The sequence below is a fragment of the Anoplopoma fimbria genome, chromosome 14, assembly GCF_027596085.1.
Source record: "Anoplopoma fimbria isolate UVic2021 breed Golden Eagle Sablefish chromosome 14, Afim_UVic_2022, whole genome shotgun sequence".
NCBI classification, from domain to species: Eukaryota; Metazoa; Chordata; class Actinopteri; order Perciformes; family Anoplopomatidae; genus Anoplopoma; species Anoplopoma fimbria.
The window spans coordinates 12,076,036-12,099,883 of NC_072462.1; the positions used below are offsets into that span (position 1 = coordinate 12,076,036).

Sequence of the window (23,848 nt, forward strand, 5' to 3'; positions counted from 1 at the left end):
GTCGGACTGAATAGTTGCTAATATTGCACATTGGACAGATAGAGTCTGCTCTGTCTCTTTTTGTATAGTGCATTTTATGTTGTCTTTTCAGTCCAGTTTTTTGTTCAGGTGAACACCCAGGTACTTGTAAGATTTCACCATCTCAATGTCCATTCCCTGGATGTTCACTGGTACCGGAGGAGAATGTTTACCCCGGCGTTAATCCACCACCAACTCTTTGGTTTTCCCTGAGTTGATCTGGAAGGCGTTTCTGCTGGCACAACCCATAAAGTCCTGGTTCAGTTCTCTGTATTCTCTGTCGACCCCCGACATCAGAGAACTTCTGCAGGTGGCAGATGGCAGAGTTGTGTGTCTGCAGTGTATAGGGTGAAAAGGAAGGCAGCCATATCAAACCGAAGATGTCTTCTCACTCAGACTAGTGAGAGGACATCTTCATTTAGATAGATTTGGCAGACCATCTAATGGGGTGGTGTTACTTCCAGTCAGAGATTTTCATTGTTGAATTATGTTTTTATTATTTTTTCTCCATTTCAACATGCTTCAGCACATATGGCAAACAGATAACACACTATGTCTAATCAGTAATGTTGTTAATTATTTGCAGATTTTTTTGTCCCTCTTAACTTTGAGACGAGTGCTGCATTGCATTGATTTTCACAAATTCTGTCGAACTTGAGAATTATTTGGATGCACATAACAAAAAAAAAGCTGTTCCCTTGCATCATTTACAAGTGAAAGTTTATGATAATGTTTCAGCATATGTGACTGGTTAACATTATCTCACTGTAATCAGACACCTTAAATCAAACTAAACAATTTATTTAACTAACTTCCATCGTTCTTCTCAAGGTAAACTGTATATGCATTAACTCTGTCATTGTATCCTCAAACAATGGCAATCCAATGGAGCAACATCCTATTGAACTTGAGTGCACTAGTTATTGCATTTTCCTGTTATGTTTAACAAGAGCTTGATGTTTATAGATAGCTTCTACGTATTGGCTACCGTAGCCTATACAATGCAAGCTACAGAGGGACAGCTTGAGACAATGGATACATTTCTTACAGCCTATTTATAAAGAAAAATGAGGACAGCAGATGAAAAGGATGATTCAGTTCTTCAATTGGGTTGTTCTTTGAAGTTAAAGTATATTATGTATTGTGTTGCATTTGCACCTGTTTACAAGGCCTATAAAGTCAATGAGTAAACGCTTCAAGGTGCCCTCAATTGGTCTTTTCGTACAGCTCAGTGGTAAAACAAACTGGGGTTGGCAGCCCTCAGGTTACTGTATGAATGTGGCACAGGGCAGTGGAAATGTGCTCAGGAAATGTTTCTCCCGGATCAATAGAGGCCACATCAAACATTGCCTTTGTGTAGAGTCTTCAGTGCAACAGTAGTGTCTATTTTCGCTGTATGCAAAGAAATATATGCAATACATGCAAAGAAAGGCTCAATGAGTATAACAATGCTTTTGTTTTATTGTGATCACTAAGTGTAGTGATTCTTACAAGTACAGAATATCATAAAAAAGGACGTTAAATAATTAGTTAAAATTTGATCAAAACTCACTTTTGAAACGGCTTTGGTCACTGTAATCGTTCTGAATCTGCAGCTCTCTAAGCTTTATGACGTCTTATAGCAGCTTTTTCAGCAGGCAGCTGTAAAGAACCAGATAATTCACTAAGTGGTTGGTTGGGACCAGAAACTGAACTAAAAGAGAGTTTATATTCGACTTACATTCATCAGGTGGCCACAAACAAGACTCTAAATGAATGATAATGTTTTTCTGTAACTGCCGGGTGTGTAAATAAGAAACTGCTCGCTAACAAGATCATCATATCTACTTAAAAATGTATGTTATTGCAGGTTTAAGGTAAAGCTAATATTGAAACTTCAGCAGCCTTATATAACCAAATCTAGGGGATATTTTCCAAAGTGTCAGTTCTTGTAGTATAAATCTCTAGATTTGTATACTGTATTTATATTTTTACACACAATGAGGACTGTGGATTTGAAAAAATGTGAACTTATTACTTATTATCACCGATTAATATTTTATTTGGAATTGCTTTAGGGAAGGCATCTCTTCACAGCCATTAAGATTATTAAAGAAACCCTTGTTTTAAGAGAAATTTGAAAAATGTGAACATGTCCTTTGACGGTTTCTCGACAGTGGGCAGATCCCAGTGTGTCAGAGTTGATGGCACCATGTCATGTCCTCTCACCTCTTTACATTCTGTACACCAACAAATGCAGAAGTTCCAAAGCGATGAGTCATAGTGATCATTTCATACACACATGACTGTGGTCCCAGTTTCATTGTTCATCAGTTCTGTCCAGTGATGTGATAACTTCCTCTTCAAACTTAAAGCAACCAATCAAAACTAAGTCCTGAGCTTATGAAAGTGCAAACCAAACTCACATTCAGGTATTTAGGCTAATATTTGGTTGGAAAACTCTTGACACATGACAAGAACAGGACTGCTGTATTAGACTTATTTACTCTTAGAAAGGTGTATCTAATTAACTGGCAACTGCCTACATATTGTATTTGAATTTATATGATCTATTTTTTTATGTTTTATGTTTTTTTGTATCATGTGTTCATCTCTATATGTGTTTTGTTTTGCTTTGCTGCAAGAAAAAAAACATCATTGAGGACAACAAAGTTAAAGTTAAAGGTGAACGATGTCTAAGACGTGTATAACAGAATAAACAGAACACTACCATTTGAAAACACGTCAGTATTAGTGTTTTATTACCCCTTTTCTTTGCATTATGTTGACTGGTTGAGAAAGTACTTAGATCCAAGTACCAATACAACAATGTAAAAATACTGTAAAAGGCATTCAAAATCTTACTTCAGTAAACGTGAAAGGGCGTATCACCAAAATGGGATTAACGTATCAAAGTAAAGTACTCATTCTGCCCATGTGAATAAAAAAAATAAAGCCTATTTTATTTTTGTATGAATGATAGGTACATCTACTTGAGTACTGTATACTTAGCCTTCAAAGGTGAGGTACTTTTTATTGTTAATATTTCCATTGTGTGCTTCTTTTCACCTCTACTTGACTATATTTCCGAGAGAAATATTGTTTTTTCACTTCACTACATTTATTCAAGAGTAAGAGATACTTTTCAAATGAAGATTTCAATTACAGAACATATGATGAGTAATTATGTAATTGATGGCTGTAATGGTTGGATGGTGGTTTTGGCATGAAGAAGCACCCAGAGGTGTTGACTTTGTATCACTATACATACTACATAGGTATAATAACACTGTAAAACTGAAATTTGAGTATTTCCATGTCTACTTTATACTCAACTCTCAGTTACAGTTTAGTATAATTGTGGTATTTAATAACATAACGGTGTTTTGGGCTCTGTGTGTACTGTTAAGAGCGCAAAACCGCAAACACGTGACTCAAGAAGTTATAGTTGAGCACCGCTGCAGGCGGGGGCGCGTTTACGGCGCACACTCATCTCGGGCACAAACTGCAACGACCAATCAGCGTCCTCCTCGCTCGGAGGGAGTGAAATACTTTTGCAGCACGCTACAAATACGGCGTGACAGATTTTTTCTTTTTCCAATTATTATTATTGAATGGCTGGCTGTTTCAGAGCACTTCGTGGTTGTTAAAAGTGAACCTCTTTATAAATAACTGCAAGTAAACAGAATACCCCTCAGCTTTTTGTGACTTGGAGACTCGCGAGGACGCACCACACATCTCCAGACCGTTACATAGTTGCCTGTCGGCTGTACTAAGTAACCCACTTTCTGCAAAGCAAAAGAGGGGGGGTGGGGAAGCAGCGGGGAGAGGCACCGTTTTGATCTCTTTAAAAAAAAACAAGCCTGTGCAGTCAGGAGAACTTTCTATAGTACCAGATATTAACGACTCTATCCATTCTTTAAAGAAAAGAGTTTTACGCGCAGCCCTCTTGTGTTTGCAAGCACCTGCCATCATGACACGAAGACCCTGCGCCATCTACGCGGTCGGGATCCTCTGCGCCTCCCTGCTGGTCGTCGGGGTTGGTTTGGTTGTGAGTCAAACTTTCCGCACGTTGATGCACAACCGCCTAAAAAAGGTAAAAAAAAAAAACAGAAAAACCCAAATGATTATTTAATGATTGCATGCATTTTTCCTTCCTTTAAATGCATTGGAAGTGTATAGAAATGTACCCTCTTCTGTTTGCAAACTCTAGGAGATTAAAGTGCATGACTTTGTTTGTATTTGGCACATTTAAAGTCAATAGATTACAGATTAATGAGATCACACAGGAGAACAGGTATATCATTTCATATTCATTGTGATTTAAAAATGTGCAAACTTTGAATATAATTTAGCAGCAGACTAAACTTTGGTGTGTAATCTGCTGATGTTTTTCTTTTTTATAACATCATGCATGAATCATGCGATGTCATGATTGCTTTTATCATTGGAGTTCAGTGTTATGTAGTTATGACTTACATTCGTGGAACTGTACAGTGATGGGCTGTTGCCTTCCAAGAAGGATGGCTCTAATGAGCAACTCAAACTCCTTGGAGGAGGATGGGTTATTATGGGTTGGCTAGCCTCCACTGTGTAATCAGCACTTTCTCTTCCCCGCAGTTAGACTGTTAAGTTCCTTTTCCACTAGCAACCACTGTGTTAAAGGATTTTTCCCCCCAGAAGATGTCCCACTCCTCCGTGTTTCTGCCTTCACTACTTAATAACAATGACATGAGATGGTTCAAAGGCAAATTCCACAGCTAAGAATAAGTAAGGGCTGTGTATCGCTTGTTCCTGTAAATGGTTGGTATTTTAAACACGTCACAAGAAAAAGCTGAGGAAGCTGCTGAGAGCAAAATCAGCACGTTAGAATACAGCCAAGCTGGGTTTATGCACATAGCACACTGGAGTGGTTTTCAGTCACAAAGCCTCACTGAGGGAGACTCCTAACATTCAAGTATTATCATTAGATATGAGAAGGACAACATGAGCTGAGTTCTGCAGATTATCATGCAAAATAAATGCATGAAGAACGTGCTGCTGTTAACAACTTTAAAGCATCTACTAGATAACAGTGCTGCAACTTTTTTATGGGCCAATTTATGGGCCAAAGGTGACGTCTAAAAGACTTGTTCTGTCTGACCTACTGCTCTAAAGATATTCATTTAACAATATTAAATACTCACATTGAAGAAAGTAATACCAGCAAGTTTTTGTCATTTTTGCTTGAAAAGTGACTCAAACAATGATTTGATTATCAAAACAGTTTAATAAATTGCTGTCAATCAACATTCATTTATCGATTTATCGTTTTAGCTCTGATTGAAAATTGATCAGTCATTGGTTGTATGTATTTCTGAATAAGGTAAATAGATTTCTTTTTTTATTATTGTTTTGCAGATGTGCAATGAAGTGAATAATTTGGTCCATAAAATCACAGTAAAATAGTCAGAAATGTGCATGACTGTTTCCCTATTTTTTATTTTTATTTTTACTTAGATATTCAAGTCTTTTAGTTTGAACATTCTTGCATGTTTAATACAGTGTTAAGGTAGTTTTCCAAATCAGCTTTTATTTTTTGTGAGATGTAGCTGTAGTCCATTGAGTATAACTCTTTGGAACATCAGGGGCTGAAGATAAAAAGTGTTTGGTACTTGTGTAGTCAAAATTGTTTACAGATGCTGAGGATAATGGAGAGGAAGAGTGTGAAGACATTAAAGGGAAGTTTTCTCAGGAGTGGACTTCAACTTTGGTCTGTGGGAGGAAGGGCGTCAGATGCCTCTTCATCATGATCTTTAAAACTGTTGGGAAATGGATATTTAACCTTCAGTAAACATTGGTATTCTCTTGCCATTCACAATCTGCAGATTAAAGAGTACTTAGCTGTTTGATCCTCAATCCCAGAGGAGGAGAAGTCAATGGACCACAAATACAAACATCTGTTGTAGTTCTGTTTGGTTGCATCAGTGTGCACATATTTGCTCAGTGCCAGTTTTCATACTATGGCTTTTCAGCTTAACTACAGTTCACGTTTGCTACTGGATGGATATAGCCTGTTAACGCTACCTGTACGCTGATTAACGTCCCGACCAAACTTTTCATCCTTGGAAACAACGTACAGGAGCGGATAGCCTGCAGGAACAGTTCCACTCTGCCATCGCAAATCTAATTGTATATGTTTGCCATACTAACATCATAACTTTGTGCAACATTATAACGTTGCCGCCAGCAATATACATACATAAAATCCATGCTCTACTTATAACCATGGGTTATGTCAAAACAAACGACTAATATGCCTATTAGGAAAACAGCTTAATCGGGTATCGGTGACAATTGGCCGATCTGGTTTTGGATACCAGTATTTTGATGAATTACAATTCAGTACATTTATATCAATGTATTTAATAGTTACATTTTGTTTTACAAAGAATGATCCCAGTCACATTGACACAGTGAAGTATACAGCCTATTGATTAAGGACTGGTTTTGGATCGGTACTCGGTATCGGACGATTATTTTACTCTAATAGAAGAGATCCCAAATACTCAACAACAGGGAGTTTATCATCAGCTGCAGATACGATTTTGCAGTGATGATTTATAATTTAGTAACAGATGTGTTTACTTTTTTAAATCAACGGATTATTTAATGTAATTTCACAATTTTAACACGTTGTGTTGACACGTCAAATAGTTTCGTTTTCCTCTAGCAAGAGTACAATAAAAAAATTAATTGACCACCTTTTTTTATTGGAGTAATTGTTAAAACAGACAATCACTGGGTTATTGTACTATTAAATAACGATCTTTATATGTTCAATATTTACATTTAAGGCTTGTCAGCTTGTGATAATATATACCATCTGCTTTACAAGTGTTTACGCAGAGTCAATTGCTCTTTATGTAGTGGGTTTATGAAGAAACTTTTATGGACCAACAGGAAAGCCAAAGTGCAACAGTTTTCACGGGTTTAACTGGACACAAAATTACTCTGTCTGTTTAAAAAGAAAACTGAACTAGGTTGTTTAATTGAGAATGGTGTAAATTCTGGTGTAAATTCTGCACATATGACTCAAAATTACGCTTGTCAAGAGTAAGTTTTAAGTATGTGTGTAAGGATCTATTAACCAAGTGATAGTACATGCTGGCTTTAGGCCCAGACTGACAACAGTTGACGTCACAAAGCCTCAGTTAACCAAACCATACAGTCAGGTGTGCAATTCTTGGCCATTGCTGCAGAGGCCACATTGATGATCCTGGAATGGTATTCACATGTTAAAGGCGTTGCAAACTAGACAGTCTTGAACCTTTTAATGATGAGCGCTGCTGCTCGTGTTTGCAAAAGTTTAGGTCTTATTAGCCGTCTTATTCATTGTCAGATAGTTTTATAAATGCAGAGAGAGTAAATCAGGATAGATTACCCAAGCTTTGATTTACCAAAGCAGTTTACGCCTCTAAAGAGTATCAAATACATGAACAAACAGCCATGTGAAAGATATATGTGTGGGTGTAACACATGCGTAGCGCTCCCATGCAGACACGCATGTTATCTACTGGCTTGACAGTATGATTTATTTTAGCTGTATGAAGTTACCCCTTGCCCCAGTTGCACCAGTGTGAAAGATCTCATTCCACGGATACCCTCTCAACAGCAGACTCTCTTTGTGTGCTAAGCCTCTTTCACACTGGAAGGTTTATTGGGAAACCAGCTGGGTTGGCAGTTCTTCAGCTTCCATGTGAGGCAAGCAATGAGGTGATGGTGAAAAATGGATCAACCCGGAATAAGAATTTGGTAATTTTACATAGACTAGAATAGACATAGCGCCTAGCAGCCCCTTGCTGGTAGTCTGCAAGGTTTTTCTTGAAAGTTTTAGCTCTGACAGAATTTTTTTTTACAATACAGAGTTTTTATGTATTCAAACCACCTGTAGAAGGTGAAATGTTCCACACAACAAACATACAAATGATTTGGAGTTCCACCAGCTGTCACTGATGTGATTGTGACATTTCTGTGGTTCGTGGCAGATCACAGCATTGGTCAAGGGAAATTATGACATGACTGCAAAACAAAGGTCATCAAAAGCATTTGTCATCATGCTCGAGGGTGTTCAATGCTCAAGTGTTACTAAAATTGATGACGGTCATGGCCAGCTGTTGTTAAGATATCTGGCTCCGGACCAAGGCGCCACATATAACACTACATTTTAAAGCTATGCTAGCTGCTCTTCAACGCTGTACTTAGGCACAGCAGTGCTTTGAGCCAAATACTACTGGCAGCATGCTGATATGATGAAAATGACTTTTAATGGTTATCATTTTTTACCATCTGAGTTCATCGTGTTTGCATCTTAACATTTGCTAAATAGCACTTAACACAAAGTACAACTGAGGCTGATAGGGTAATGAAGTTTTTATTTATAAACTTAAGTATTTGACTAACTGGAATTTTGACTAAATTGTGCTAGATGATGGGATCACAAAAGTCAACATCCTCTTGGCACCATGGATACTGTGCCAGATCTCAAAACAAATCCATCCAACCGTTGTAAAGACATTCCACTTAAAGTCAAAAGTGTCAAAGGATCACCTTTTCATAAGAATGTTTGTACCAAATCTCAACCCCTATTTACATTTTTCATAGCCATCTATCGGGCATAAATAAACATTCTTATATATACATAATAAAGGAAACATATCTTTGGATAATTAACTTTAAAATGAGTGTACTCTGACATCCAGTTGGTAGACACTGGCAGTTATGGTCAGTGTAAAAACTGAATGTGCCTTGCTGTAATATGACCTTGATGGGTTCAGTCACAGCATGGCTGCACTACAGTTCAGCTGGTAGAGCTTTTGTTAGGTGTAGTGAGACAAACCCATTTTGAGTATGCAAACCTTGGACACCACAGCTGGAGGATTTAACGAATAGCTTCTGGCTGTGCCTAGTGTTATTCACGTCTATGTATTTGCCTATCTCTACATCAAAGCACCAGCAGTATGTGTATTTGTGTATTCACCTGCCACATGTGTTTTCAAATAGGGAGCGGTGTAAAAGCAGCATTGGTAAGAACTGAGATGAGAAGTTCTCTCTGTTCCTGTTTTCCATGCTGCATTTCATGTAGCATGCTGGGAGGGTTACCATATTGATTGTTTGAAGCATGAAAGGAGGACAGAGAAAGACCATGCTCCCTTTCCTCAATCTAAGGTGACAGTTTTATTGTACTTGGCTACTCAGCTAAACTTTTGTCTCTGAACAAGTAGATGGGACCCCAAAGGAGATGGGGGGGCCCGTGCTCCACTGAAATTATGGAACTTGTTTGTGTGCCTTTGGGCTTATTTCATGACGAAGTTCTGCGTTTAGCTTGAACACAAAGCTGACACAATTAGGCCAAATTGAGATTTCTTCTTGATGTGTTGTCAAAAGAAATACTAATCCTCTTGCTCCCTTCCTTCTTTCTTAATTACTGGGTGTTTTCCAGTTCCTCAAAAGATTCCTACAGTGAAGCAGGATATCCTTGTCTTCAGATATCTGCTGTGAGAAAGTATCTATCATACTGTGAAAAGAACCAGGATAGAAAAGGTTTTTCATGTCCTGCACCTCCAAGGCCACATAGGGTCCAATCCCGAATAATGTAGCTCAGATCATTAAGGTCGCAGTCCTGCTCAACAATCAGGGCATCCAGCTCTCTGCCTCACATGATATGTCGGCGGGTCTCCCCGAGTGCCCGTTGTCATGGGCAACCGCTGACAATGGAGCCGAGGCAGCGTCTCCCTTAATACCATTCATGTGTGTTGTTGCCTGACGCTCAGACAGAAGCTGCCCCCCCCCCCCCCCCCCCCCACGACCCCCTGAGGATGTTTTTGTTTTTTCGGTTGTTTTTAACTACCGATTGAAAAGTAGAGAAAAAACTATGAATTCAAAACATGTGTTCGCTACTGCAAAAACTTTTGCGCAAATTGCATTGCATGCATCATCAGTTGAAAGCCATATGGAAAGAAAAAAAAAACCCTGTCAGAACATTTGCTTTTCACAACTGCTTTCATGTGAATGAATTATGTTGTACTCAAACTGAGATGTATGATTTATGTCTCAACAGGAGATTGTTTTGGTTGAGGGCAGCCGTGTCTTTGAGTCATGGAAAACCCCTCCCCCTCCAGTCTACATGGAGTATTTTTTCTTCAACGTGACCAATGTGGATGCATTCCTTAATGGGGCCAAGCCAGAGGTCAAGCAGGTCGGACCCTACACATACAGGTAGGCTGCAAGAACACATCAGTGCACACAGAAGCGCACAGGCCGCCACAACGAAAGTCAAACCTGTCTCACATAAAAACTTCAAATTATGATATATCGACAAATATGTTGTCTTTGTTGTGTGTCTTACACCTACGATCACACCAAATTCTGTTCTCAAATTCAACACTTTAAAGTTTCTCTATAGGTTTGCTTACTTTTCAAAATCCACTTGAGGTACCCTTCACATTAGCATAAATTAGATTAAACGTACAGCAGTTATTTAAAAAGAAAAAAAAAATTATTCACTTTTAAAACTAGGTCCTCTGTTACTTGCGTTATTTCCTTCTTCCAAAACACCAGGAGCATATGCAAGGAGAGAGACATTAAAACACAATTATGACTAGCCTGTTTACTGCATGCCAAATTAATCAAATCATACAAGGATACAAGGCCAAAATGTCTCCATTCTAATGAACCCACTGAAATCCTTAAATAAATATCAAGGTTCACTGCTGAATCACAAAAAAAACGGACACAGTGCACTTCAAGATAATCTACCCCTGCCACCTACGGTTATTCAAATTATACTTTTGAGGTTGCCTAATTTCAAACGGCTGTTGTGTTGAAAGGGAGAGGTTGTGGGAATTCATGTGTAATGTTAACAGAAATTCAACGCTTTTTGAGTTCTCGACTGGTCTTAGATGCTTATTTGTGATAGGAGTAATTCTAGAGAGCTTAATCAAAATAAAAATAAAATTGATAATCTTGTTTTTTTGTTGTGTTTCCACAGGGAATACAGGTATAAGGACAATGTGAGCATGGTAGAAAATGACAAGATGGTGTCTGCATACAACTACAGGAGCTTTGTGTTCCTGAGAGAGAAGTCTGTGGGTGACCCAGCTGTGGATAACATCACCACTGTCAACATCCCAGCCTGGGTGAGTCGTGAACTTAAGGTCTTAGGCGAGAAAATGAAAGTGGGGGAAAGTTGAGTATGTGTTCTGTAGCTGACTTCTGCACTTTGTTTATTGTTTCCTCAATTCCACCCTCAATGCGGACCACCACCCTCTACCTCATCCCTGCCCCACCTCATCCCTGCCCCACACCTCATATCCTGTCCCTAGGCTGTGATGAACAAGCTCAGAGGGAGCTTCTGGAAGGCCTCCGCTGTGGCCTTTATGATGAGCTCCTTGAGTTCCGGTCCCTTCACCACTCACACTGTGGATGAATTGCTGTGGGGCTACGAAGATCCCTTGCTGGCCCGCTTATCTGCCAGCAGTCCTGACATAGAGAAGGTCTTCGGTCTCATGTACAAGGCATGTACAGCTCTACAAATAATAAAAAGCTGATGAACCTCAGCTGGATTTTTAGCATGTTCTTCTGACAAAAGTTAATCTATTAATTTGTTTTTGATTAATTACATTTTCATGAAATCCACTCACTTTGAAAACAAATTTGAGTATTTTTGAAAACATGAACACATTTTTTATGACTTAAATCTTTGGATCTATTTAGAAAAATGGAACTCACAGCGGGGAATTTGTCTACCACACTGGGCAGCAGAACTACATGGATTATGGCCACGTCAAAACATGGAATGGCGAAAGGTAACACTGTTGCAGACTCCAACAGACACACACACCCTCTTTTTCTTCATCCATGTGATGAAACCTCATTTGGCCAACTTTGCGCTGAAAACGTTTCTGAAATCTACTGCTTTCTGCCAATAATGTGGGAGCGTTGTCTGTCTGTGTTTGCCTGGGCTGTTTCCCACAATACAGAGCACAGGGCAGGACTTCATGGTACTCTGAATGCTTGAATGCCTTTCTAGTGACCTTTCTTATCCCATTTTTTTGCTTTCGCTTCTTACTCCTGGGAAACTTCACTTTCCAACAGGGACTTTCAGATAAAAACCTGTTTGTTCATCAAAACATTTTGTAATGTGCTGTTATTAAGATGGAGATTACAATGGTGTTGATATTGAAAGTAGGCTTTTTTTTATGTGTTTGTATACATAAAATGAAATCAGGAGGAGGCACGCTGCCTAAAAACACATTTTTGGTCACTTTGCAGGCAGCACAAATTGCTATGTTCACTCAGTGCTTAAAATGATACCCCCCTGTATAAACTAAAATGGTGTGCTCATTTTTATGACATTATGTTGTTTTGCAGCGAGCTGACCTTCTGGAAGTCGAACCAAAGCAACAGCATCAATGGGTCAGATGGAAGTGCTTTCCATCCCCTGCTAGACAAGAATGAACGCATTTACATATTTACTTCAGACCTCTGCAGGTACAGTGCTTTCAGACCATCCAACAAGCTTAACTTAACTTAACAAAGCTGTATTCTCGCGATGTCATTCATTGAAACGAGCAAAGATTGCCACTGAAGACTATATGGATGGAAAATATGTTTTCGCTTGAGTTTGATGACAGATGGTTGATCCAAACACCTTCAAAGTATTTTTTTAAAGGGCCTTCCCTTTTCCAAACAGTTTCCAAAGACGGCTTCTCGGATGTTTCTGGTGTAACAAACCATTTGGCGCTTCTCGGTCATGTTACCGAGAAGCGGTTCTGAACAAACATAGTTGCATCTAAAAGAAGCAGCATGTAGGATTTAGTGGCATCTAGTGGTGATGTTGCAGAAAGCAACCAACTGAATACCCCTCAGCTCACCCCCCAATTTCCAAGCGTGTGGGAAAACTACAGTGACCTTCAGGTTACGTTGAAACATGAACCACCCTCTCAAGAGCCAGTGTTTGGTTTGTCCCTTCTAAGGCCATGTCCACATTAACCCGTTTTCACTCGTTTTCAAATGAAAACGGGGTTTTAAGATCTCCGTCCACACGTGCGTTTCAGCATCGTTTTCGAAATGATGTGCATCCAGACTTGCTCCCCTGAAAACGAATATCACGTGACTATTCACGTACAGTGGGCATGCGCATCCCGGTGTAAACAGGAAGTACATTGGTTGCTTGGTTACAGATAATACATTACACTACTCTTGATACTTGTCGTGCTTGATACTTAAGAACTTCCTCTAAAATCTTCCTCCTTAAACTCAAACAGACACATTTCGTGGAAGTTTTTAGAAGTTTTATTTTTCAAGCTTAGTTACAACACTGCAGGTCTAACTCTATCTCTCCCACACAGACATCACTTTAAATGAAGTCATTAAACGAAGTTTACTAGATTATGGGTCCATACATCTGGTCAACACTAGTGCGTCATTAGTCCGTTCTGTAGGGCTGATAAGACACGCCCCTCTAATCTCTCCATATCAGGTGATTCCAGCTGAAGCCGAAAGAGCTAACCCCCTCCGGGTTGCCATGGGTCACCTGTGCTCCCCTGGGTCCCAAGTCCCTACAAGTTTGAACGTCTATGTACAAACATTTGTAACAAATACCACATTATCCATGTTGAATTAACCTGGTAGGCGATCGGTATCAAGGCTGTTGTTGTTGTTGTTCTCTTACGGAAAGGGGTCACGTGGTAAGGCGGTGACGAATCAGGGAATGACACGTCATAACTGCTAAGAACCAATCAAATAGCGAACGCCGGTGCCTACGTCATCATTTTTGGACTTCTTCGTTTTCAGTCATCCACACTATCATGAACACGCGGCGTTTTCAAACTTATCCGTCCTCGGGAGCGTTTTCAAACTTATCCGTTTTCGGTGCCCTAAAACGCTGTGTAGTGTGGACGCTCGGTGCAAACGGAGAAAAAGATATGCGGATTCATTTGAAAATGGGTTAGTGTGGACGTGGCCTAAGCTACTGTATAAACATGAAGGTGCAACATGGGAAATGCCACGAGAAGTCAATTAAAATGCCTAACTTTAAAGCATAAATAGATGTGTTTACAGCTTGGACCAAAAAAAAACGATTTTGGTATCTGTAGCTAAATACCCCTTTCATCACAACTGTAGAGGGGTTGAATTTGAATTGGCTGACGTCCATATGTGATACGGTCCAGGAGCAAGGGTTTCATAACTGTCATTGAACAAAATGTCTCAGACCTTGGATCCCAACTCGTGCATTTTTATCATAACATCCTAATCACTTTCAAACAGCACTAAAACATGGCAGTTTTCAGGAAACACTTGTGGAAAGGCTTACATGGAGAAGAACATTGGTCTCGAGTGTAATGGGTTTGGAAGCTTGGTGAATGAGGAATGGGAAGGAAAATCGTGAGTGAGAATGAAACATCCTTAAAGCATTTTATGGTTGCTGACAAGTATTTAATTAGTGCTGTCTCAGCATTGGGAAATAACATTTTTCTTTCTGTTCTTGACCAGCTAGAACAAAGATAAGATAAGATAAGATAATCCTTTATTAGTCCTGCAGCGGGATTACAGCAGCATAGGGTAAAGTGCACACAAGAGACATAGTAAAAGAAAAACAAGATAAAATAAAAATGAAAATGAAATAAAAAAAACAAGTATTATCAGTAAGCAATAAAAAACAGTAGAAATCAACAATAACTGAAATATTATATTTACAGACAGAGAAAAAAACCAAAAAACTATTATAACTATAATTGCACAGTGTATTGTATTGCACAGGTTTTTATTATCATGTTTTTATTGTCATGTGTCATGTGGTCTGCTGGGAGCAGAGTTGGTTGTGTAGTCTGACAGCAGCAGGAAGGAAGGACCTGCGGTACCTCTCCTTCACACACCGGGGGTGAAGCAGCCGGTGGGTGAAGGAGCTGCACAGAGCTGCCAGGGTGTCCTGCATGGGGTGAGAGGTGTTGTTCATCAGGGATGACAGCTTGGCCATCATCCTCATGTCTCCCACCACCTCCACCGTATCCAGTGGACACCCCAGCACACTGCTGGCCTTCCTGACAAGCTTGTTGAGTCTCTTCTTGTCGGCTGCTGAGATGCTGCTGCTCCAGCAGACCACTGCATAAAAAATGGCTGATGCCACCACAGAGTTGAAAAAGTTAAATTAAACAAGTTTAATTAGGCTTTCCATGTAATATGTGGGTTGCACAGTGGTGTGGTGGTGTAGTGGTTAGCACTGTCGCCTCACAGCAAGAGGGGCCTTGGTTCAATCCCCGGGCTGGACAATCTTCTGTGTGGAGTTTGCATGTTGTCAGCGTGGGTTCTCTCCGGGTTCTCCGGCTTCCTTCCAAAGACATGCAGCAATTTTTCGTCTTACTTCTCAGGAATGTCTGCAAGACATGTTCACTACTTATTCTTGTCAAGAACATTAACATTTCTGGGGCAATTCAGAGTCAGGATGCTGTTGAAAGCTTGACGAATGTTGAAATGAGAATTGCCCCACAGACAATAACTTTGACCCAAAAAAACCATGTTGCTTTAGTCATCCTCCTCTTTTGTTGAGTGTTGAAATAGTCCGTTGGAGTGGCTCGGTTGTACCTTTGACTCAAATTGGATGTGTGTCAAAAAAAAACTCTGCCAAATGTTTTCAATTTCCCCTACTTACTCATTGCCTGGTGGCTTCATCATGGCTGTCTGTACTATTGTGAACAAAGGGAAGGCTCCCTCCCTGTTTCCTGTACATTTTACGGTAATTTGAGGAGGAAATGTTCCATAAGGGATATGTGTTAAATGGTTTAGCTCCAGTGTTTTTACCCTTTATCCCCTGTTAGTATAGATCAACACCACTTTGTCTGAAAACATGTGTTTTTGTAAATGACATCTGGGACTGATTGGAAGGTTAAAAGTGCTAGAATTCCCATCTGTGATCTGACGGGGTAATGACCCTTTGGTCCAGTAACTGACAGCTTAGCCACAAACATTTTTGATGAATTTCAAACAGGTCATTGTTCAAATACCAGCTTGCGTTTTGCAATACGTTAATCTTTCCTCCATCTATGATCCTCTTTTAAAACACTAATATTCACGAAACAAAAAAAGAAGTAAAATAAAACTGATTCAGCCCAACATAGCACCCTGGAAATGTAGAAAATATCAAATAAAATTGAAGCATTACACAGGTTGGAAAATGTAATATAAGTGAATAAGTTAATATAATTTAAAAAAACTATTGTGAGATTTCTTGAAAAGTGATTGACAGTTGTAACATGCAGATTTTATTTTTACTATTATACAAAAACACATTTTTACTAAAATACTTAGTACAATCCCTCCATCTCTCCTCTTTCCATTCCCTTTTAAGTTTTCACGCCTACAATAAAATCTCACATCATCTCATCAATTTTTGGCCCGCACACATTGAAGGGATTTAGATATAAAAGCCCCATGTGTTATCTACGCTTGTCTTAAAACTAATTCACACAGTAGCAGTCTCTCATGAGCAGCAGTACAAGGCAGAGGCTTTCACGTTCCCGTTCTAGTGAGGAAACATGTTAGGCTTTTTACTGGACTTCTCTCACAAAGGTCAAGGGAAAGGTCGATACAGTATTGTTGCACGATTGGTGGGCTGAGTAGCGAAAGGGCCCCATCCTCCCAGCCAGTTGGCAGACAGTGTATGGACTCCTTTGTTCTCCCTGAGAATTGTCGGGATTCCCTTGGAAGAGCAGAAATGCAGATATGTAGTACAAGGATGAACTGCTTGGAGAAATGCAATTCTCTTAGCAGCTGTAAAAACACAAGAAACATTCTATAATTAAAGAATATAATTAAACATTTAAGATTTTTCCACTCCTGGTACGAAAAGAAGGTTTTCACCACACTACAGCATCTACATGTTTAGAATGAGAGAAGAGCTCTCAACAAGAATACAGCAGAATGGTAAAGTCAATATATAACATCCAGCTTGATATTGAAAATTATTTTTAAATTATTATTATCTAAGAAGATAATTACTTAGAATATTTATTTGTATTTATTTATTCTGTGCAGTAATCAAACTTTTTAATGGATGAACGGCATTTGTTGACTTCCGACTTCAACCAAGCAGCACTCATTCGTGTTATTCTATAGTTTGTTTTCAAATACTATTTCTATACTGTTTTCATCGCTCATGTTCCCCTATCAGCCCCTGTGAAGAATTACTGTATTATTTAATATTCCATTTATGTTCATTTTACATGAATAGTGTTTCCTACAGTGGCACTTTTTAGTTTAACAGTAGTTTTTATCATGAAATTGACAGCTAACATTTTTCTAGCCTTAAGTGATTTTCAGGCTCTAAATGCGGTACAGCAAAACAAGTGATATTAAAAGTCTTAGCAATACGATTATAAAATGGTGGTAAACAGAGATGAAGAAATAAAATATATGATAATTAGGAAAACTGATTTTATTATATCATATCCTGCAATGTTCTTGCTTTACTCTCCAGGTCCATCCACATGGAGTTTGAAAAAGATGTTGAGGTGAAAGGAATCCCAGCGTACCGCTTCACACCACCACGCTCTGTTTTTGCCAGCAAAGAGGAGAACCCGGCCAACGCGGGTTTCTGCGTCAACCCAAAGGAGTGCCTGGGAACTGGCCTTCTTGATGTCAGTCCCTGTCGCAAAGGTAAATGTCAGATTGTGCAGCTTATTTTCTCACCTACACTTTGCACATGCATCTCCTTTTCGTTCTGCTTCTCTATTCTCTGTCCCTCCTGTTTCTTTACTTAGCTGTACATCCTACAAAAAGCCTCTGAACTTACACTCTGACCTAGGCCTTTATAGTTAACACATGCTTTTACTTTGAAAGGTAAGATCTTTGCTTTTTGTTGTCCTGTTCCTTATGCTTTCTTCTCATATCAGTCAAGTCCTTCATTCATTTTCCCTCCTACTCTCACGTGCACTAATACCCTCTAAATGACTCATGTGACAAGGCCCTCTCAACACCTCAGGCACCATCTGACCATGACTGGCCCAGTAGATGAGGGGTTGGTAAGCCCTGTCACCTGACTCTGGCCTTGAATATGACCGAGCGTAACCTCAGTGCCTGTGTTCACAGACCATTAAAAAAAAAGAAAAAGTAATATCATTCCCTGTGAAAGAACAATAAGAGTGTTTTAACAAAGTTTATATAATTTCTATTTATAACTTGCCATGTTTTTAGTTTTTAATGCATTTTTAATAGCTTTGAGGCATTCTTACTTTCTATTCATTTCAGTAACAACATGCAGATACTTGTAACTTTGGTCAGAGAGATATTTTTAAACAAAAGGGAACATCTTGTCTTGTTTTTCTTGTGTCAAAGCTACATTATTGCTGTGAGGTAATACATTTAAAAGCAAATTGATTTGATACAGAATGTGCACGCTGTTGACCAAGAAAAAACAGACACAATGTTATTTACTGTGAAGGATTAGTGTTGGCAAGACGATTCTATAACCTACAGAGATGTTCAGAAACTAAGGGCTGCCGTTCACAAACATTTTAAGCATGCACAATACCCAATTCAAAATAAATCTAAGCACTTTGAGGTCATGGCACAAATTTAGTTTAGCAAGCAACAGGCATTTAAAAGTGAGCGTAGAGGGTTAAGTTTTGAGTCAGGTGCTGAGGAATGAACACAATGATCAAGTGGCACTCATAAGTATACCAATACAAATATGTGTGTGTGTGTGTGTGTGTGTGGGCTGCAATGACCTTGTGGGTTGTCACGGGAACAGCTTCTCAGGTGACTGCAGGTCTCTGACGTTTTTGCCAAACGTATGTTGCCAAACACAAGTGCAGGAAAATTGTCACCTCTGCCCCAGTTCATCAGCCCCTCTAACTGGGCCACCGTTTGACTTTGTTGTTGCTGGCGAGACACAGACAGAATGACTTTGTCCAACGTTGCACAGGTGGAAAATAACCACGTATGGTCTACTTGACCGCACGTTGCCTTGTCTATGACCAAGGCCAGATTGTAGGAACCTGTGGTCTCCTGTTTACAACATGGGGAAGGAACTCAGCAGGAGTAACACAAGTCTTTATCTGGATATTACATACAGCCCTTAATTTGTTCTACAAGCTGTTGTTGTTCTATTTGTGTACCCATTGTTTATTCTTTTCTTCGGAAGATTGACCCAGAGTAACATTCAGCGTATCCTGCAACGGAGGTTAGATCATATCTCAGCACCTTCTCTTCAGGACTCTTCCCACATGTTTACAATGTTCTGATAAGATCACACATCAAACAGCAGGGAATTTAGTTTTTTCTATGCTGCTACTTTGATCATCCTCTCAACCTTTGTGTAAGGGAATCATTAGAGGCTTTTATGGTGCTCCATCATCTGATTGCAAGAGACACATTGTTTTGAACAATAAGAGCTCATTAAAGAAACAACATACTTGTTTTACAGGTTTCCTTTAACAGATGTTCTCATCTGATATTAGATGTCCTTGCTGCACAAATCAGCATATTGATTATAAAATAATGATATTCTCATTTAATTTGCTCCTTTAAGATACACTGTTTTAATGTTTTAAGGTCATTTTAATGACGCCTTTGTGTTATGTGATGAATACTATCATTAATTAATTGGCCAAATGAATGAGCAAAACTTTGTTATGGAGACATTTGGCAGCTCAAGACCCTATTGTCATAATTATGTTTAAATTATGTCTCATTTAACGCTAATTAGAGATGGGGCAACATTTTGTCACAGAAGATGAGGCACACAATTTGTCATTTTACACTTAATAGAGCGGCGAAAGGTGACTCATTTGTTTTAGACTAGAGAGACATACATCACTGATTGTTTGATTTGCTCAGATAAATGTTGTCTTCCCTTTATTGTCTCTCACCTTTATCCTCTGCTCTCCTCTCGTAGGTGCCCCAGTGGTCGCATCCTTCCCTCATTTTTACCTGGCAGACAATAAATACGTGGCTGCCGTTGAAGGGATGTCCCCGAAAAGAGAGCATCACCAAACGTACCTAGACCTTAACCCGGTAAGCACCCAGGCAACAGCTCATTAGCCTTGCATCCAGAAAGGAAATATGTAGGAGCAAAACATTTCATTCAACTATGTTCAAAGGGATGCCATCCCACATTAAGATGTACTGCTACACCACCTAGTGGCATATGTATAGAAGTACAGAAGAAGAACAACACCCCCTTACTACCGTAAAAAAGTTTCATGGATCTATGTTGGTAGTCTGTTTATGGTGATATAATGCTTTACTTTACATTATTGACACTATATATATATATATATATATATATTTTACTTGCAGACCACTGGAGTGATTGTACGTGCAAACAAGAGAGCACAGATAAACGTCTTGGTCAACAAAATCTCCGGATTCGCGTGAGTATCTGCATCCAAACACGGGCCACTGCTCTATAGAACCGATGTATGTGTGACTGTGTTGTATATAATGGCTTCACACTCTTTTCAATTTGTTTACAACAGGAAAACTAGAGGCTTCAATGATACAATCTTTCCCGTCATGTTCATCAATGAGGTAAGAAACAGTGAAGAAGTGCCGACACTTGCATTACGAGTCAGTGGATCATCATGGCGTATTATTATAAACAGAGTCATTTATGTTTTTCCTGTGTTTCTTGATTCCAAAATGAATATCTAGCATTAAAAAAAAGAAACCTCTTTGTTTTATTTAAAAGGAACCAAATAAAAACAAAACACGAATCAGGGCTAAACCACTATAGAGAATAATACACTAGATGCAAAACCATTCACTAGTAATACATAAATAATGTTCCCTCATCTTTCATGTTGTCTTTTAATACGCAGAGTGTGGTGATAGACGATGCTTCTGCTGCGAGAGTACACAAGCTGCTGCTGATTGTCACTGTAGTGTCCAACTTCCCGCTCATGATTGTGGGACTGGGTGGCATTATGCTCGTAGTCTTGATCGTCCTTTTGGTCCGAGCCCGCGAACAGAAGGTATGACAACTCTTTTTACCTGTTTGTATTCTAACGGCTTTCAATTTGCTTGCTTTGTCCCAATAAGTAATTGTGTTTTTTGTTTTTTTTTGCGTAATTCATTTAGTTGCTTAACCACACACTAATTGCACTGTGCATGTGTTAATCACTGTGTGTCTCTGTGCAGAACGAAGTTAAGCGCACTGTGTTTACCAAGCCTCTCTATGCTGTAAGTCTTTATGGTCCTTCTGCTGCTTTGTTTGATATTCTATGTATGTTGTGTTTGCTTTATTCTATCTTCTTACTATATTAGTACTTATTGTCCATATGCATCTATAATATCATATAAGATGACTTCCAGACTTCCTGAAATATACCTGGTGCAGTACAGTAAACATATTTTCTGGTTTTAACACATTCTTTTAATTTATTAATATTAAATGTCTATTTAAGTAATGTAAAATGACACTGACAATGAGAGATGACATGTTCAAGAACACCAAACCTCTTTGATAACAGGTTCACGTGTACAAAGTAAAATGAGACTACTTTTTAAATATGTTTTTTTTTTATCCTCAATCTCCCTTTAGACCTCCAACGAAGAGGACGCTTCCTACTCTCCAGTTAGTGACAAGGAAAAGGAGGATCCTCAAAATGGGACCTATATCGGTTTGACACCGAAAGAGGACCCACAAACCTGAGGAAGGAGGGGATGCTTAGAAGGGGGACTTTGAACACCGACAACCCTCAGAACTTCAAATAGGGATTTGGGTTTTCAGGAGAGGGATGAGAAATAATATTTTTTTCTTTTATGAATGGAAATCTTTGGGGTTGTGGGGGTTGAGGAATTGAGGAGGGGAACACGATTTTAGTTTCAAACATACTGAACTGTATGTGATCAATTTTAGCCATGGAGAACTACCTAAAGTCCAGTATACAGTATTTGCTGTATTCCCCAGAAAAAAATTGACATTCGTTTGACATGCTGTGTGTCAGGGCTACTTTTTTGCTGTTTGGTGAAATCAGTTTCTTAAAGCTGACGTCCTCTAATAAGTTGAGATGGAGACTTCACTTTGTGGTGGTCTTCATCAAACAAAACACACCTTTTAAACGTCAGGTGTGGAATACATTTGATTTTAGTGCTGTGGCCTGTCTTCATTCTCTCATGCCAGGGTTATGAAGTCCATTAACTGTGAGTTTTTAGATATTATATGCCACTCTCAGGTTGCCTCTGCTTAAATACTATCTAATTAACAACGAGGAGCGAAGCAAAACATACCGCAAGCCTTCTCTTTGTGAAGACATTTAAATCCATTCAGTATTACTATTTGTCATTTGCATTTCATCCTACACTTAATGTTATCCCTTTCTTGGCTCTTTTTCTACTCGTGCACTGTATTTAGAGGGGATATCTGTGGACATCGCTAGCACAGCACCATGGAGACCTTCAGAGTATATTTTTGTATATATACAGTGCGAGGTGTGTTGAGCTGTTTACATTCCTCTCAGTGTATGATGGGAATGCATAGCAGACAAAACACTGAATATTTTGGACATTTTAATTTTTGTAAAATAAGAAGTCCTTCTCCTTTGTTGTAAATGTTAATATAGAAATGTTTGAATGCAAAGTTAGAGCTTCACACTTGTCTTCCAGTGCCATAATGAGCGATGCCTTTATGATCCATCTAAAGCCGAGTATGACAGGATTTTTTATGGTTGAAACAATAATTCATACAGTCCTGAATTTGTATGTTGACAGTGTTTTGCCCTGTATAACTGCTTACATTAACTAACCACCATATCAAAAAGTAATTCAGCTTATTATCATTTCAAAATGGCGCTTTTTTGATGCTATTGTTGAAGGCCTTAATAACATTGTTGGTGCTGAATATGACACCTAACAATGTTTGTGTAGGACTTCATGTCAGGTGTCCAGCCATACAGCCAACAAATCATGAAGGTTCAATATGAAGAAATTGCCTTTAAAAGAATCAATGTTACTGCAATTTTTTTGTCTTTTATAGCTCTCCCATATGTTGTGAAAATAACGCCTTGTCACACCAACAAATCTGCTCTCATATGCATATATTCTTCTTTTAAATACCAAACAAAACAGCATGAAACTGCTTTTTTTTTTTTTTTTTTTTGTCTTGCCGGCAGGGTCAAACTTTCTCACTCAAGCCTGGTGAAATTACCTGATTTCAGGTGCCATCTAATGTAATATAGTGAATGCTGCAGAATAACTTTGAACTGTGTTGAGCCCAGCTTTTATTACTGATCTTATTCGTAGTTGTAAAATGTTAAGGCTGAATGAGTATCGTCACACCACCTTATCGTTACGTGCACTGTTATGATCAGCAATACATATATCAGAGTTTAATTTAGAGATTTCTGCTTCCTCATTTGACTTTACTTTGATGTATGCTTTAATGAGTCATGCACAATAAGAAAACCTAATTAAAATAGAAGAAATTAACGTAGAGTGCATAATGCAGTTTCATCCTAAATTAGTGAGATGGTGAATGAATGGATAGAGATGCAAAACAATACAGTATTACACAAAACTAGAATTGTGGTTAAAGAAGGATAAATTATTTTGTTACGTTGGTGAAAACAAAACACAGGAGGCACTATATGGACTGTACACAGGGTTACCTTGTGCCATATATGATAACAGATTGTACTTTCTGAAATGATCGTTACTGCAACAACCGCTTATAATTCTAATTGTCAATTGTTTTGAAACACTGACTGTTAATACTGTTTTTACTCTGTCCACAGAAATAAAAGTAGTTTCAGTAAATGTGTCTCTTCATCATGAATTCCTGTTTGGTGTTTGGTTCGATAGAATGTTTTAATTT

The 23,848-nt window shown here is 38.8% G+C and overlaps 1 protein-coding gene across 2 annotated transcripts; it reads left to right on the forward strand.

Moving 5' to 3' along the window:
* The first annotated feature begins 3,546 nt into the window (after positions 1–3,546).
* On the forward strand, positions 3,547–23,790 carry LOC129102360 (lysosome membrane protein 2-like). 2 transcript variants are annotated; one of them, XM_054612475.1, is made up of 13 exons: positions 3,547–4,093; positions 10,097–10,254; positions 11,027–11,174; positions 11,361–11,552; positions 11,752–11,843; positions 12,409–12,528; positions 17,513–17,691; positions 19,931–20,049; positions 20,335–20,408; positions 20,514–20,565; positions 20,856–21,008; positions 21,175–21,216; positions 21,578–23,790. In XM_054612475.1, the coding sequence occupies exons 1-13, from the start codon at positions 3,971–3,973 to the stop codon at positions 21,686–21,688; spliced, it is 1,563 nt and encodes a 520-aa protein (XP_054468450.1). In that variant the 5' UTR covers positions 3,547–3,970; the 3' UTR covers positions 21,689–23,790. The 2 variants fall into 2 exon arrangements, with proteins under 2 accessions (XP_054468450.1, XP_054468451.1); XM_054612476.1 differs by lacking the exon at positions 21,175–21,216.
* The last annotated feature ends 58 nt before the right edge of the window (positions 23,791–23,848 follow it).

Coding starts and splice junctions, on each gene's coding strand:
- LOC129102360 (XM_054612475.1), top strand. CDS start 3,971: ATGACACGAAGACCCTGCGCCATCTACGCGGTCGGGATCCTCTGCGCC. Junction 17,692..19,930: donor TGTCAGTCCCTGTCGCAAAG/GTAAATGTCAGA, acceptor CTCCTCTCGTAG/GTGCCCCAGTGGTCGCATCC. Junction 21,217..21,577: donor TTACCAAGCCTCTCTATGCT/GTAAGTCTTTAT, acceptor ATCTCCCTTTAG/ACCTCCAACGAAGAGGACGC.